This window comes from Leuciscus leuciscus (assembly GCF_965113295.1).
Source record: "Leuciscus leuciscus genome assembly, chromosome: 10".
Lineage (NCBI taxonomy): Eukaryota > Metazoa > Chordata > Actinopteri > Cypriniformes > Leuciscidae > Leuciscus > Leuciscus leuciscus.
Genome location: NC_138734.1, coordinates 36,686,111 through 36,704,274, shown reverse-complemented (window position 1 = coordinate 36,704,274; position 18,164 = coordinate 36,686,111). Strand labels below are relative to the sequence as shown.

General features: G+C 37.7%; 1 protein-coding gene and 1 long non-coding RNA gene across 3 annotated transcripts in view; one reads left to right on the top strand and one right to left on the bottom strand.

The window, feature by feature from the left end:
* Positions 1–18,164, bottom strand: part of necab2 (N-terminal EF-hand calcium binding protein 2) — a 93,106-nt gene that overhangs the window by 2,366 nt on the left and 72,576 nt on the right. Inside the window, exons 9-12 of one of the 2 annotated variants that reach the window (XM_082182572.1) lie at positions 10,992–11,048; positions 5,792–5,904; positions 3,815–3,892; positions 2,184–2,275 (exon numbers count right to left, since the gene is read on the bottom strand). In XM_082182572.1, the coding sequence (XP_082038698.1) occupies positions 2,184–2,275; positions 3,815–3,892; positions 5,792–5,904; positions 10,992–11,048 (340 nt within the window). The remainder of the gene's footprint in view (positions 1–2,183; positions 2,276–3,814; positions 3,893–5,791; positions 5,905–10,991; positions 11,049–18,164) is intronic. The other variant, XM_082182573.1, reaches the window with a different exon arrangement.
* On the top strand, positions 14,454–17,160 carry LOC309508125. The gene is made up of 3 exons (XR_014209398.1): positions 14,454–14,919; positions 15,970–16,042; positions 16,745–17,160. It is a non-coding gene; the product is annotated as an uncharacterized lncRNA (long non-coding RNA).

Sequence of the window (18,164 nt, the reverse complement as noted above, 5' to 3'; positions counted from 1 at the left end):
TTATAAAATGTAGTCCTGGTTAGCGTTCACTACATATGATGGTATTTTGACCAGCTGAGAACTCATGAAGAGCTTATCAAATGTGTAAAGGAGCCAAAACCACGGCAAGCGGCTGTCACACTCGAACGAAGATCTGTGACGAGACACGGTTCTGATGCCTGTACCAAACTGTGATGGGCAACATCGCGACTATAACGAGAAAAAACAGGTATGCTTGAGCATTCTGTCCTTTTTAGACTCGCATCTTGTGACATCATGTCCTGTTTTTGGTTCGTTTACATGTCTTTTGTCCACGTTGCGTTCATATTTCATTCGAACCGCACCAGAGTTGGTTCTTTTCAGCGGTCTCGGTCGGCTTGTTTGTTGCACACCAGGGTTCGGATGGCAGAGTTCACATTTATTCAAATGAAACAGAGCAATCACACGAGGGTTCGTTTTAATCAAATCAAACATGCCAAGTGTGAACACACCCTAAACCAGTGTTTCTCAAACTGTGGGGCGCGCCCCACTGGTGGGGAATAGAGACGTGACAGGTGGGGCGCGCCAAACAGGAGGAAATTTTCCTTTTTATGCCTTATATGGTAATGATCAAATCTTCCGGAATCTGGAGCAAGACCGCGCATCCAGACTAGAGAGTAGAGATTTTTATTTCTGTGCCCCTGAGAGTACGGTCCCACATATGGGATTTAGAATGTTCAGTGAAGTGACATCACTGCCAGATTCAAATTGTGCTTTCGCGCGTTGGCTGGCGCTGAGCCAGAGACGGACGAGCTCAGCGCTGTCATATATCACAACTATGCAGTGTTTTCAACCTAATAATGTTTATTTTAGGTTTCAGCCATTTAAATACACATAAGCACGAGTAAAACAATACATTTGGAGTTTGTAAAATACATGTCTGTAAGGAAATTAAGGCGATCTGTCATACAGTGTTATTGTCATAGACAGTATATAAACTGGACACAGCGACCCCATAGGTTTCAACGGAGAAAAGTGAAGCAAATTAGAAGCACTCATTTCCTGATTGCCGAGCGAACTGCGCAGACTCAAACTGAGCTTGACGACGTGGATGTGACGTGAGCAGCCTGTCTGACAGTTGTAAGTCTTCTAGGAGCTGTGCCAAGAGAAATCTGAATCATTCCCTTCCGAAACTTGCAGAGACGGAGAGCGTGAGTAGGAGCTGTCCATGAGCTAGGAGCAGGAGAAACTTTACGATTCTCTATGGGCTTCTCCCTTGACTTTATCGGACTTTATGCCTCCACGTCCCCCCGATTGACTGCGAGCTTCTCCTCCTGTCTCTACGGTAATTTCCAGAGAGTCGCGTGGTTATGACGCAATCGTTAGCCTGTTTTTACAAAAACTGCTTCTACGGGGCCATAACGTAAGATACAAGGTAATGGAGCATTTTATACATTGTCGTGTTTCTTTAGAAATAAATAATGGACAAATGGAGTCTTTAAACGCCTCAGATGTAAAGTTATTCGCTGTCAAAGTGACGCCAAAATGAATGGGAGTCAATGGGATGCTAACAGCAGGTGAAGGCTTGTTAGCCAATGGCGGCCGCCGGGGGTGGTACGGAAATCGAGAGCTCGATTACCCCCCTGGTTATTGTGGCTGCGGTGTGTCACGTGACAAATATGACGCGTCGCCATGGAAACATTAAGGGGGAACGTTCTAAAATAACAGTCGCCTTGAAAAAAACAATAACAAAACATGGATAAATTTCTATTTTTGAAATTAGTAAAAAAAAATTACACAGCCGCACTTTTATTTTCTCAAATTGTTTTATTTTATGCAAGTTATTACGACACAGCTGCACTTTTATTTTCTTTATTTTTTAACTTTCTGTTATTTGATGTATATAGTTTGTATTTTAGATACAACTTGTTACTCTGATACTACTTGTTAGTTCAATAAATTGGAACATGTTAAGCTTGTTGCGCTTTTAATTAGCATTGTGTTGGGGCGATGGGGCTTGAAAATTCCTCCTCGTCTAAAGTGGGGAATGACCAAAAAAGTTTGAGAACCACTGCCCTAAACGCAGAGACTATCAGAGGACGTCAGGGCGCGTAATGGCTGAGACATCTCCCCCCTGACTACGCAAGACAATAAAAGTAGCATCAAAGGCTGGTTTGGCACCATAGCCCATAACAGCCTCTACGGCAGGCGGCAGTGAAACGCACCAGGCACAGCGACAGAGGACACAGCCTCGGGCTGGCATAGAGTATCCACTTTCACATGCTGGAAGGCCTTGCAAGCTGCAGTCTGAAGGTGCCTGAGAGAGAAGCAGAGACATTTAGAAAAGGAGCAAAATAAACACAGTTCCAGAACTCTAATATCTTCAGATGCAAAGTAGCATCAATAATAAACTGTAAAAGTGGACTCTGAATGTAACTTCCAAAAAAACAAACGGCTTCCTTGAAAATTATGTTTGATATGTATATAATAATGCTCAGTTATTAATTGAAAAACAAGTGTTTGTAAAGCGTGGTCACATTTTGGCAAGATTCCTCAGACAAAAAAAAGGTCCACTGTCTACAGTGTAGTGATGTATGAAGCTCACACAGAAGTCACTTTCTGTTGGTAAGGGCAGCAATTTCGAGGGAAACACAAGCAAAATCTGCATGGGGAACTTTTCACTCTCACGTGAAACTCCCAATCACATGGATTCCTATCAAAATGACTGGATGATCGGTCACAAAATTTCAAAGAGCAATGGCAAAATACAGCACCTTAAATTAGGTCAGTTTAAATTATCTTATAATTTGCTTTAAAATGAAAATTCTGTCATTATCTATCCACCCTCCTATCACTCGCAACACAAATGGAGTTATCATCAAATTGTGAAAGCTGCTCTTTTCCATACAAGTTAAGTTCAGCTGCAACCAAAAGACAAAAAATACAGGCCAATATATTTATTTAAATTTAAATCTTTAAATCTAGGTCGTGCTATCACAAAACTCACATTTCGGATCATATTACTTTTTTTGATACATGGATCGGATAATTTTTCCGTTCAAAAGAAGTATGTGTGTGTGACTAAGATACAAATTAAATAGTGCTTCAAGTTTTTTAGGTCTAACAGTATTCAGGTAGAAAATTAATTATCAATTGTAAGATAACACTGCATAGTCTTTACTGTATAAAATATATCATATTTTTTGTCTTTTGTTGTTATATAAGCATTAATGACACAGACAGCAGCAGGTATATTAGGCTGCTGTCACTTTAAGCCTGAATGCACAGCTTCAATATAATGATACGCATCTGTTTTCTTTCTCAATTGTTTATGTCCACTTAAGACATAACCAACTATGAATACGAGGATACTCGCCATACGGGTTTATTTGACAATTTTGCGAGTATGTGTCTGTTTGAGCGCAAGGAAATATTAAAGAGATTTTGAGACTCAGAGCACGAGTCCCGAATTCTCTTTTGTGTTTTCTTGCGCTTGAATGGTTTAAAATGGCTTGAATGTTTAAACTGACAGGACTTAAAAACATTTGCATGTTCACTCTATGATGGTTCATCTTTTCAATTAATTCATGAATCACATGCATTCCAAACCGTGGGACCGGGTCCCTACGGATCAACTAGGATCCGTTACACCCCTAGTCCCCATACATGCTAATGGAAACCATATCAATAGACTAATGCATTTGACACTTAATTCTAAGTAAAAGCTTTTTTTTTCTCATGTCTTGTCTCGTGATAATTCAGGTGCTCATGACAATCGAGATGAGCAGAGTTAAGTGCGAAGATCCCAGTGAGCACAACAAACACACAGTCACACACAGGAGAAAAGGTGTTTTACCTCTTCCACTCCTCCTCTCCGTCCCAGAACTCGTACACCACAAAGGAAAGGCCGTCAGGCAGCCGCACAGCCGTCACACTGGAGAGAGGTGAACGGAAGAACAATGAAAAAACACTGCACACTTACAATCTCACGTTTCACGAACACAGATTCAGCAAGCTGATGGAAAACAATGTTAAACCTTGTAGAAACAAACAGTGAGAATAAAGAAAACAAGGATAATGTTTTCAAGGAGACGGCAATTAACCTGCCATATAGAAAACGTTAACGGAAGCATAATTATTCATTGTACTGTATGACCCTCCACTTGATGGCAGTAACTCCTCAGATATTTCTGCAGCTGCAGCCCTTTGAGCAACAAAACAGCAATGATTAGCATTAGCTCAATAAATCAACAGAAGTCTGAACATTAGCAGGTTCTGACAACCCCCACAGACTCCTCGAACTTTCAGCAAACTGCAGCAAAGTAGCTTTTTCAACGCTTTCTGGATGTGGAAATGATTCAAGCTGTCCTCAGTCTTGGGTCGCCCACATATTAGAGAACAGGTCATGTCTCCAGCAGACATTTAAAGTCAACGCAAATATAAAAACTAAATCTAATTCAAAATAGTATAGTGTATCAATGATATAATAGTATATCAATGTTATTAAAATAACACTGCTGTGTAGCGATGCAAGTGGAAAGAGAAAGTCTTTTGAGAGGAAGTTACATTTAGATTAAAGATTATGAAGACATGATTCTTTCTTGCTCCAATGAATCCCTAAAAAAATACGCATTAAGAAAGTAAATAGGTTCAATTTTGATGTTATGTTGACTTTAATAACTGTACAGAATTATTATTGTTGCCAAACAGTGAACAAAAGTATCTGAACAAGTCGGTCAGTGAGTTAATTTGCATAAAATGTGCTGTAGTAGAAATCAAAGAGCATTTCAATCACTGTTTCACAAACAGAACATGAGAGGAGGAAAGTTGAAAGAAATAAGGGAGGCTACAGAGATGACAGTTCAGCAGAGAAGCTTGCAGATGTTCTCACTGATCAATTATTCACTAGTCTGATGTGAATCATGACGGCAGTAAATGCAGCCACACAAAACCCTCTCTCAGAGAACAGTCTCAGGGAGCTTCCATGAAAAACACTATAAAGGACCTCTTTTACTCACTGCTATTACATCATTATTTTATACTGTGGGGCTGAAAAATGCTCTCAGTCATGGCCTGACCACAGTTTTGAAAATGAAGCAACCTACTGTTCAAATTTTGCATTATGCATTTATTTGATCAAAAATATAGAAAAAAACAGTAATATTGTGAAACATTATTCAAACTGTTTTCTTTACTGTCACTTTAAATAAATTGAATGCATCCTTGCTGAATAATTGAACTATTAATTTAAAAAAAAATCTTACTGATCCCAATCTTTTGAACAGTAGCTTGTCCAGGTTTAACCAGGGGACAAAACTGAGTAGCTTACTGATTTTAAAGTAGTTCAGGACGATTTCTTGATCTTTTAGGGATTTGTAAACACTATCTATTGATAGTGCAGAAAAACGGCAATTGTTTAACCAGTTTCATCATTAATTCATGAACTAGAATAACAACACCTGCTCACCTGCCATCTTTATCTAAAGGAGGTAAAACGATACAGTGTCTTATTTCAACACATCAGGGATAAATACACATTGATGAGACACATGCATTTATTAGAGAGGCACAGGTTTACTCTTTAAGAAATGCATAGCAGTTATAGCAGTTATGCAGTACAGTTATTGCTACCCTCCAACAGTCATTTTGAAACATATGAAACTTAATATAGAGCATGTGCTTTTCCCTTAGCAGATAAAAACTGAAAACACTTAAGTCTGACAGCACGAAAAAGCACTATGAACTAGCATACTTATAAGACGCAATGAGAGAGAAACGGAATTAGAAAAACACTCACTAGAAGGTCAAAGTAAGACAAATGAAGTCAACTCACTGGAAACAGTCTCTCTGAGTAGACACATTCTTCAGGTATTGTTTCAGCGCATCGCAGAACTCTCCCAGCTGCTTCTGGGAAACATTCATCTCCTGGCGGATCAGGTAGAGGGACTAAAGAGAGAAAAAGAGCGATAGGATGGGGAAAGAGAGAAAGTGGTTTGAATAGTCTGAATACACAATGAAAACTGTGAGTCTGGGGGGATGATGAGAATGTCTTGTCCTATTGTTAATATTCTCTCTAGGCAAAATAAATAAATAAAACCAAACTTATTTAGAGACTCAAATCACAGTGTAAGGGTTCAAGACACCATACGTTATAAAAACACTTAAAGGGATAGTTCACCCAAAAATGAAAATTCTGTTATTAATTACTCACACTCATGTCTTTCCAAACCCGCAAGACATTTGTTTATCTTCGGAATACAAATGAAGATCTTTTTGATGAAATCTGAGAGCTTTCTGTCCCTCCATTGACAGCTACGCAACTACCGCTTTGATGCTTCAAAAAGTTCATAAAGAGATTGTTAAACTAATCCATATGAATTGAGAAGTTTAGACCAAGTTTTCTGAAGAGACACGATCGCTTTATATGATGAACAGATTGAATTTAGGCTTTTATTCACATATAAACATTCATCAACTCACACATCAGTTGTGGTAAACAGAAGCTCAAGAACGTTTTCTTGACGTGCGAGAACCAGTGAAGTTCATTCTCATGTTACGCATCACATTTGAGCTTCTGCAAGAACCAATGAGGTTGTTTGTTGCGTGTCAAGCAGGTTCGGTTAAGCTTCTGTTTATGTTCATTGATCAATGTTTAAATGTTAATAAAAGCCTGTTTATCATATAAAGCGATCGAGTCTCTTCAGAAAATTTTGACTAAACGTCCAAGCGTCAACTTTTTGTAGTTGTCAATGGAGGGACAGAAAGCTCTCATTTTTGGGTGAACTACCCCCTTAACTCTAACACTGCTTAGAAAAGCAAACGGTCTTAAAAGCTTTGATCCTCATTTAATAAGAGTTATGGTCTATATTGCAGCTGAAAGGTTAAGCAAGGGTTAATCTTCATTTGGATATTCCTTCAGGAGAAGAAATATATACAGTATGAAAAATACCAGAGAGTAAAATCAATTCAGCTTCTCCTTTGGACTGTCGCCTAAGTAACTAATTAATTCCCAGTGTAATCTAAAAGATGTAGAATTGTGGGAGTGTGGTTGGCTACCAAATGAAGTTCAGTACAAATAACAGGGCAGGCTTTAAACCTGCTTCCCTGCAACAAATAATGAAAAATTGTACAAAATAAAATAAAACCTGATTCGCTGTATCAAAATTTCATAACATTTCTTAAAGGGTAAATTTAGACCTTCACGGAAATGAAACTGAACTGCTTTTGACTCGTCTGTTTCACATAATTGCACTTTTCTCGTGTAACATGTCACTCAGGGCTCCCACTCGTTTCTAAATTGGTGCTGTCATCTTGAACCAATTTTATTAAGTCTAAGAGATTTGATTAAATAACTAATATTACTAAGAAATGATGGGTTTAAATATTATAATTTCTTGGCAGACTATTTCCACACTGCAGAGCACCCTGAGGAGCCTGGAGCGTTGATTAACATCTGCATTTATATGCTGAATATCATGCCAATATGGTTTGAGGTGCCAATATGCAAATCATTTCAACCTGAAGTAATATCCTTTAAAATGTTTATAATACACTACCGTTCAAAAGAGTCAGTACAAATTATTTATAATAATTAATACTAGTCTTGTATTCAACATGTATGCATTAAATTGATTAAAAGTGACAGTTAAGACATTTAAAATGTTACAAAAGATTTATATTTCAACCAAATACTGTTCTTCTGAACTTTCTATTCATCAAAGAATCCTGTAAAATAATTTATCACGGTTTCCACAGACATTAAGCAGCACAACTGTTTGAAATATTGATAATAAAAAGAAATGTTTCTTGAGCAGCAAATCAGCATATTAGAATGATTTCTGAAGGATCATGTGACACTGAAGAGTAATGATGCTGAAAATTCAGCTTTGCATCACAGGAATAAACAACATTTTAAAATAGAAAACTTTATTTTAAACTGCAATACTATTTAACATATAACTGTATTTACTGTATTTTTGATCAAATAAATGCAGCTTAGCTGACTAACCGCAAACTTTTGAACGGTTGTGTATGTAACTCCTCAGTTAGACCTGGTGAACTGTAGAAAGAAAAAAGTCTGCAGATTTGGTGTGGGCTCGCCTATAACTTTTATATGCCATTGCCATATTACAACCAAACAACTGCACCACAACACAAAACATATCTTTAAAGGCCTAAATAAAAGTGAAAAAGGGCATGTTTTTTTAGGAGATATTAGGGCATATTTCGTGTGTGGTGTATGCTATAACTAAAGTGTCACATCTTCAATAGAGCATGTGTAGTTCCCCAGCAGGTGGGGAAGATAAAACCCAAGAGAAACCATTAGGCCCTTCGATTTGACAGCAGTCCCGTTCCCCGAAGGCGAGGGCAATAAAAGAGCAGAAGCCTGGTAATAAACCCTGAACTTAATCAAGAGCACTATGCCACCCAACACTAGCCAGAATGCAATCAGAAACACTACATTAGCCGACCTACACACAATGATGAGTATCATTCTGTTTTCCCATTCTCCTCCACTGGAGGCCTGATCTGATAGGCACATAAGAATAATTAGAGGAATGCATGAGGATTCGCAAACCTAATTTTCTTTGCATTTCGACATCTGGCTGATCCGAACGCATTGAGACCGATTGCACTAATGTCTTTCATTAGTCTTCAGTGTTTGTTTGAACAGTGAGGGGGCTTCATTCAGACTCAATGCCGTGGAATAAACTGATAAATCATAGCTCGGTAGACGATGCAAATGTGACCCATAGTGTAAGGCTTTGTGGGATATTCTCATTGTATTATTAGAATCCTTAAATCTGTCGCTCTGACAGAAGCCAGTTTAAATTTCCTTTAGCAATATTTCTTGGGTGTATTGTAATGTCTCTCATTTGGCTTTATGCGGAATTAGCAATCCCTGATGTGGTGAATGCGCTTTGCATATATGTGAATGATGTGTGTCTCTTTAGCTCAGAAGGGAACCTAAACTAATGAACTCTAAAGACCCCCATGTGGAGTTGAACTGCTCCACTTCTACATTATGCATCAGACTGTGACACACACACACACACACACACACACACACACACACACACACACACACACACACACACACACACACACACACACACACACACACACACACACACACACACACACACACACACACACACACACACACACACAACGAGAGGAAAGAATATTTTATGTGCTCAATTTCCTACCATGTGAGTGAGGAGATTGTCTCAGGTACAGTACGAGTCCTTAGTAAAAGTAAGAAACCTCAGAGGGTTTGAGAAATTTCACAGTTACCATGGAAACTGGGGAATACCGTCCCATTTCTTTCTGATTGGCACCTTTCTACCCCCATGTATCCTTTCTCTGGTAACATTGACTTAATTGCATTATTCTCCCCCTTTTTGTTTAAGTCCAAAAGGCATAAATGGGAGCATCTCAATGTCCCTCTCTGCATCCATTCCATAATTCCCTCCAAATGAGCAAATACGTCTTTCAGACATGTAGTTGTCCCTCTCCCTTTCTCTTTCGGTCTGTCCTCGGTGGTTTTATCAGCAGACAGCTGATTTATATTCCTCTTGGCCAATCAAGACAAGCACTGCGGGTGGTGTAAGTCTAGTGAAGTCAGTGAATACAGCCTGTAAAGTACTAAACTGCTGAGCTAACAGATGCATTGAGCCATTGGACTGATCAGTCATTAGTCCACTCTCTATAAACATGTCTTGAAGAGAAGATAAGAGCTCCCCTTCTTGCCGCATCTCCACTCTGCTATAGACTTTAAAAGCCATTGTTTTCTTATATCTGGAGGTGGGAACACATTTTAGATGCCTGAACATTTTGTTTATATATGCATGTAGCTCATTGCAATGATTTCCATAAATATTTACAAGAGGAAAATCAAAAACTTAAGTAGCAATAATTATATGCTAATATATGCATTCATACATATTCAAATATATGAGGGTGTGAAGAAAAGCACTACTGCTGTAATACTTAAGAAGATCTACCTGCTCATTTAAATATTCGGCATCACTGTTCAAATTCCTGTTTCTTGTTACTAGGATTAGGTGCATTTTGTTTTAATGTTTGTCATCCAAATGTCAAAATGCATGCAATTTGCTAGAAGCAAATGGAGCAATAATAAGTTGTAAACAGAAATAGCTCTGAAATGGCACAGTTATTGTTTTAAAATGGCTCTTTTCTGCTCTGTGTAATAATCATGGCAAATAACACTGCGGGAGACCCTGATATTATTATAGGTGTGATGAACTAATTCCAGAAATATCTAATGGGTCCCAAAACAAAGCTTGTGTTAACCAACAAACACAGAGGCACACGCTAAAGCTGTCAGGTGGAACCTGCCCAACCCCCATTTTGTCCTGAAATTGACTAGGATTAATGGATAAAAAGGAATGATTCAATTACCCCTGATCCCTGCAATGTCAATAAGAAGTCAATTTGAGCTAAGATCTGTTACACACTGAACTCAGTTGCACCTTTTCCTTTTTTTTTAAACACAGCAATCTTTTCCTTATTAGATCTAAAACTTTTAAACCACAAAGTTTTACAAGAGATTAAATCCCAGCACTCCCACACTTTAGCTGAACAAATCCGTCCGATATTTCTATGCATTCCCATCATGCTCTGCTGTGTGTATCACTAAGTCCACAGAGCGAGACTGATTTGTGGCCAGGTGAGGTGTAGCGTGATACTGCCTCTTATCTTTTAGAGGCACAAATGACTCCTGGAACATGTTGGTATTAAACACACTGAGCTGGCGCTTTCATATGGAGAAAGAAATGTGACTTAATCCTGAGGAACAGGTGGCAGATCTGCTGCAGGTGTGTGGAACAGCATGAGGAGCTCTGGAGAGACCCAAGCTTCATTTGACAGGGGTTTATTCATTGGTTTTCAGTCTGCTTTTGTGTTTTAAGATGGGGGGAAAGGGTGAAATTGGTCATGCATTGTCTTGGAGGATTTTATGCAGTTTTCTATCATGCTCTTTGGTATATAAGACGTGCTTTAGTACTTACTGCGCTAGTTGTGCCATCAGTGTCTGTTAGTCGCTGATGTAGGTCAAACCAAACTGTCTGCAACACAAACCAGAACAGAAAAGCCACCAGTGAATTGACTGTCCCCCTCAGCTGCCCCTCGCTGCTTCTGTCTGTCTGCAAACACTCAGGTGAGCTCAGAGGATATCAATCACAAACACAACTGCCTGACTTTTTACCAAGAAAACAAAAAATGTCTAAAGCAGTCTGCAAAACATAAAAGTAGAAATGTATAAATTAGTGCACTAGATGTACGCCTTTAACCGCTGCGCTAACGTCTTGCGTCTTTTGCATGACATGGTTTTCTAAAAACAAGACACTCAAGTTGAACTTTTAAGCAACTTTTAAGCATCTCTATACCTTGCATTTTAAACCTCTGTAAACTTACAATTAATTTGGTCATCAGCATTAATTTACTCACATATGTGTAATTGCCCATTATTCAATGTGGGTCAATAATTAATTTGTGAAAATAATGTCAAATTCTTTTTTATATTTGCAGGTAGTTCTTGCATTAATGAATCAATGGTTTCAAACTGATTTGCAGCTCCATTTTTGTCACCACAGTCAGAAAATCATACGGTACTATAGCAGTGTTGACAAAATAAATATACTTTGCATTTCACATAAACATTAAATACAGTAGCCATTTCGTTTTCAGGTGTTGCTAGCTACTAATAGGATGTAAAATTGTTGATTTGACAAATGAAAGAAAATTTGCATTAATTACTTATGGTATAAAAGTATAGTATAAAACAACAACTATACAGTAGAACTCACCAGGGCCTGTGTGATGTTGTGGAACTCGTAGCAGGATAGCAACTGACTTTCATTTTACCAGATTTTTTCTTGAATGTTTTGTCTAAATGTTTTCATAAATGTCTGACAGTGTTGTGAAAGAGTATTTTAATATGAACCTCTTTAGTGTGTTGCAGGGATGTAACAACCATAGACATCGAGGGAGACAAGTCCCCCCCCCCAATAATAAGAAATGGCCAAATTGTGCCTCCCAATATTTAATATTCTTAATTCTGCTCTGCTGCACTCCATTACGCATCGCGCTGTTTGTTGTTAGGATGACAAAATGTTTTAAACGTTACATTTTTAGCCTAATCTGCTTCAGTGATCTAACAGCACTCATAATCATTGTGATGGCCAATCGAATCAAAGAAGGTGGGGCTTACTGTTCATTAAAGAGGAGTGCGAATTCCAACGCAATGCTTTAGGCCTGTGTGATGAACACTACGAACAGTATTTATATTGTTGTTACCTCTTGAACACAGCCGCGTCCAAATGATCTGAGGGCGCGGGCGGGTATAGATATATACACTAGATGTCGCCTTGGCTACGGTTTCGTTCCAATGAACTGCAGTAGCCAAGGCGACATCTAGTGTATATATCTATACCCGCCCGCGCCCTCAGATCATTTGGACGCGGCTGTGTTCAAGAGGTAACAACAATATAAATACTGTTCGTTTTCTCACACAAACCGCTCGTTTCGTGTCTTAGGCCATCAATGTGTACTTACGATGGGGAATTGTTTAATTTGGACGAAGTGGAATTGTTTTAATTTGGACTCTGTGCTTGCTCTTTGAGGTGGTGACCATAGACCTGCATTATCTGACAGACAAGAACGGTTTGACCTAAAAATATCAAAATTGAAACTACTGCGGAAAAAAAGACACCTACATCTTGGATGCCCTTGAGGTAAGCTAAAACATACCAAAATTTTATTTCAAAGTGAACTATCCCTTTAACAGTGAAAGAGTGTGTGGTGCTAGTAGCTAAACATTTAATATTTGACTACTGTTTTAAGTTACAAATGTTCAGCAACAGATAGTAATATCCAGTGATGCAAACTACTCAACTTATTGAAATTTCACTGTTTTGAATTGAAAATATGCTCAATATGATAATTTACATGATTCATGAAATTCATAACTGAATGTGACGAGACATGAAACATTTAGCGTTTCTGAGATATTAGTTATTATTAGACACGAATAAGAGTGATGTGGGCATATTTTTAAATGTAAACATTATTAGCAAATAGTTTTTGATTACTATACACAACTAGGCAACAATTATAACTTATTTCACATTTTTTTATCCTTAAATTAATTTTAATCCTTTAATTTTTTAATTCCTTTAAATAAAAAATTGGATAAAATAAAAAGACATCTTTGGTTCTCCCCAATGTTTAAGGCATGGTTATGGCCTTGCTGAGTAGTACAGTTAAAAGTGCACATACAGCATAATACTGTATACGTTTTTTTTTTTTACGTACTAGTTTTTATTTCTCAACTCTGATTCATTTCAAACTAGAAATGTTGCTATTTTATCAAATAATGGCAGGTAAAGTTGTAGGAAATTTTTTTTAGTAATCAAGAATCTGAGCAATGAGAGAAAGCATGCTAGTATTATTTCCCTTCCTCCATGTAGTGCACTGTCACTAGAATGCAATGATGAATGCACATAATAATAAAAAATATACTGAGAACAAGAACAGTATAGGCTACATTTCAAATATTCTCACTATATTCCAAATATAGGTACTTTATGAATTCAAGAGGAATTCACAGCAGCCCTGGCTCTGAAAAGTTAACACCACCGCAATGTAAGAATCATTATGTGCTTCATAAATGAGAGGCGCTGGTATCTCCTGTCAGTCCATCCACATGAAGTGAACAGGGATGGTGCGGGATATTCTTTACCATCATGGAATGACAGAGTACATAATGGCCAGTAATGATGCCACAAATTCGTGCAGCTGTCTCTCTCTCTCTGATAAAAGCGACGGCGGGTTATCCATCAAAAATAATAGCAAGAATGACAACCGCCATACTCTCGAGTATGAAGACTGCAGGACCGGCATGAGCGTTAGTCTCCACAGTGATTGGAGGCTATCAGGATGCCACAACTGGATGGAAAAAAGAAATTATGCGTTTCCTAAAGCTGTGGGGGCGCATTATGCAGACAACAAGAGCGCTCTGATGACTGATCCAGCTCTGAGCCAAAGCGGGTCACTGAAGTCAGGCTGCCCTGTCTGCTATAAGCGACAGCGAGAATGGAGAACGGGACAGGACAGACGTGCAGTGCTATGTTTGACATTTCAATTAAAGTGAAGGCTCTGAGGATGGATGTTTAGAGGAACATGTGCTAATTCCTGCACAGACCCAGGTGTGCTGCAACAGTTGCATTGATCAACTATGGCAGATTTCACAGTGGACCGAGTTTGACATGGCAACTGGAAAAATTGTCCCTGACTCGAGAACCTTGAAGGCAAGCCAAACAATGACGATTGCAAATGGTTGCATGGCTTGCAGGGGTGGGTGGAAAAAAGGTATTTCAAAATATTGCAACACTCTAAAAAACGTTGGGTTATTTTGTGTACCCAATAGCTGGGTTAAAATATTGGGTCGTTCTGTTGGGTTATTCGGATCATTTATTGGGTTGTTTCTATAACAACGCAGCCCGTTGGGTTAAAATTCAAATTTCAACGGTTGATCCCCGCAGCTGACAGAAGATACACGGGTGAGTTAATATTACACTATAGCCTACAGTATGCATATTGTATACATGTTTGTTTTTTTCGATATAAAGTGACTTTAAGCTCTTACATAGTATTATTGCCGTTTTTTTCTAAATGTTCAGCCAATTATTTCCATGTTTATTTCTCCCAGCTGACTGCTTTTTGTCCGCTATCTGCGACTAACGACACCAATATGGCAATATAGCCAGCCAATTTCTTAATACTCGGTTGTGATACTCTTCCTAACTTTCTATGTTCTTTCCGATTCTTTTGGGGAAAGTTATTCATATTTTCATATATTAACCGACGCGCTCGGCTTCAAGACCCAGCGGAAGCCTGGTCCATCCATCCAGTGTCGCAGTCACTTACAGGAAGAAGGTATGCTGAGTTATATAAAGGCCTATTGTAGCGCAAATGTTTACTTGTTTTATCCCAACTACAGTGTGAATTTAAAATACTACAAAGTGTTAAATTAGGCTGACCATACGTCCTCTTTTTCCCGGACATGTCTTCTTTTTGGACCTAAAAAAAAAATGCGTCCGGCCGGGATGCCATTCATTGTGTGCGTTTTTGCATTGCTTTAGAATTAGATCGCGCCTTCTCGCACCATTGTTCGGTCGGTCTTGATGTACTGACGCGTCTTGACCATGCGTCAACATACGACGAAAAGGGTACCCCCATAACGTCCATGTGTGACGATTCGGGTTATGGGTAGGTTTAGGTATGCGTTAGGGTACCGCTAGGAGGCGCTGCTGGTGCGCTTCTGTCTGCGTCTCATATTGACGTTAAAGGGGTACCCTTTTCGTCGTATGTTGACGCATGGTCAAGACGCGTCAGTATGACGTTTCGGGGTGAGACCGGGCTGATGTACATAACGCAAAACTGCACCACGGCTTGTCAACAGTGGCACATGGCTCCTGAACTGCGATAAAAAAGAGCCCAAATGTAAATTCACAAACGATTTACCGAGAAATTTCCCATGTTCTCGATTAAAAGCCCCGAAATATGGACACCCTAATTAAACATTTTATCTAGACAACTCTATAAAGATAAAAAATTATAAAATATAACTATGACTGGATAGTAAGTTATTACAATAGCCAGTTAAGTTACATAACACTTTTCAGATCACCACATAACTTACCCATTAAATAAAATGACGGTTGTTTGAGACTTTATTCCTTTATAATAAAATTTATTACTTTTTAAATGACACATAGCAGTAAAAGGACATTTTAAATGGAGGTAATTTACCATAATACATGGCCATTGCAGGAGCTCATACTGTAAAATTACAGCTGTGATTTTACAGTGAATTTATAGTAGGTTAGTGACAAATTGTTAGTGACAAATAAAGCATATTGTCACTGACAATAGGCTTTATTTTTGTTAATTCACTTTATATTAACTAAACTTTTTTTTACACAGGATGCTATGGATTCATATGTAAGGGAAACGCTTCAGAAGTGGAACCTTGAAACATTAATCGACAGATTTGCAGGTGAGAGATAATGTAGCAAGCATATAGCAGCATCACTAATATAGTGAAACCTTTTTAATTTGACTTCATGAAAATTAGAACTTAGGCCTACTAGTAATGAAGGATAATAAATTATTCAAATGGCACCTCTCCTTAAAGTAGTCCACCAAAATGTTTTAAATTGGTCATAATTTTTTCACCATGTCCCTAATAACCTGTTTGAATTTCTTTCTTATTTGGAACACAATTCCCAAGAGGGTTTTTTTTTTTTTTTTTTTACATCAATAAATCCAGAATAAATCAGAAAATTTTCACACAGAAAGGAAAGCCTTGAGTCACAAATGCATTTTGGGACAAACATGACCCCACACAAACACAAATGCAGGTGCACACACATGCATACACAACTTCATTTCTGCTAATTGGTGTTGGTTTTATATACACATTAAAAATTTTTTTTTTTTAAATCTGCATTTGGTTCATTAAAATAAATATAATTTGACAATCAAACTCTACATCTTTTCTTTTAGTGGCATTTAAGTTATATTTTTGCTAATTTGTGGTGTTATTGCAAAACCAGACAATTTTAAAACACCTCAAATAATAATTGTTACTTTATAGCATTTGTTGAAATGATTTGTAGGTACATCATTTATGACAACACAATTTGGGTAATATTTGATCCATGTGTGCATATTTACCATTTAATTTTTTTTTTTAAAGGTTGGAACAAACATCATTCAATATTTGGAGGAGGAGGAGCAACGGAGGCAATTCCCTCATGTCCTGCAGATTGGGGATAAATTCAACTGCTCACAAGCCTTCGTCATTGTGGGAGGAGCGGCACTAGAGCAAGACAGCCTTTTACAAGCTGTGCATACATGCTTTAAATTATTTTATGTTTTAGACATTGAGTATCCAAAGCCTGCAGCAGCTGTTTGGCAGTTTCTACAACACACAATATATTCTGTGCCAGGAGGAGTTCCATCAACTCACTGTCGCCTACTTAGGCAGTTTATAATTGGATAAGCTGGACAAGCTTTGGTTTGTTTTGTTTGTTTATTTTTGTTTTTGTATTCCATGTTTCTTAGAACTTAAAACATATATGTTTAATATATATTAAAACATTTGTATTCCAATGTTTCTTAGAACTTTATCAATAACTTTTGAATGCAATGTCTAATTGAATGTAAATAAAGCATCGTTAATATACTTAAGTTGTGAGTTATTTATTTACATGGCAATAATAGTTAATTATAATAATACTAGGTTGATTAAAGCATTTTGACCAAATAACCCAACAGATTCGTTTTTTGTAACCCAATTTATTGGGTAAAACTAATTACCTAATTTATTGGGTTAAAATAACCCAACAATAGGTCGGTGCTATATCAACCCACCATTGGGTTAGCTGTTGGGTCGTTTTTAACCCAACTTTTTTAAGTGAGAATGTTTTACCTCAACTACCTCAATGTATTGACATTGTCATGCAAAAAAAAAAAATTTAAAAAAATTAAAAAATGGACCACCACTGAGGGCAAGTCTGCGAGAAGGTGTAGTATTAGGTCAACACAGATATGTTTTCCAGCTATGCCATTAAAGAACCATTTTCATGGAAAATAACTTTCATGGAAATTTTTTTAAAAGAATTGGACCCTAAACTAAAGTGTTACTTATTAGCATGCATATTACTAGGATATTGGCTGTTTATTAGTACTTATAAAGCACATATGAATGCCTTATTCTGCATGACCATATTCTACATCACTTAATCCTACCAATACCTAAACTAACTACCTTACCTAACTATTAATAAGCGGTAATTAGCAATTTATTGAGGCAAAAGTCATAGTAAATAGTTAGTTAATGAGAATTGGATCCTAATCTAAAGTGTGACCAAAGAACCATATTTTGTGTGAAGAACTTTTTAATAATCTGAAGAAACTTTTTCCACTATAAAAGAACCTTTCCACTGCACAAAAGTTTCATGTATGTTTAAGGTTCTTCATGGAACCACGGATGCCAACAAAGAACCTTTATTTTTTAGAATATATTATATAAATTACTGGTCAAAAGTCTGGGTTTTAATGTTTTTGAAAGAAGTCTCTTCTGCTCACCAAGACTACATTTGTTTGATCAACAA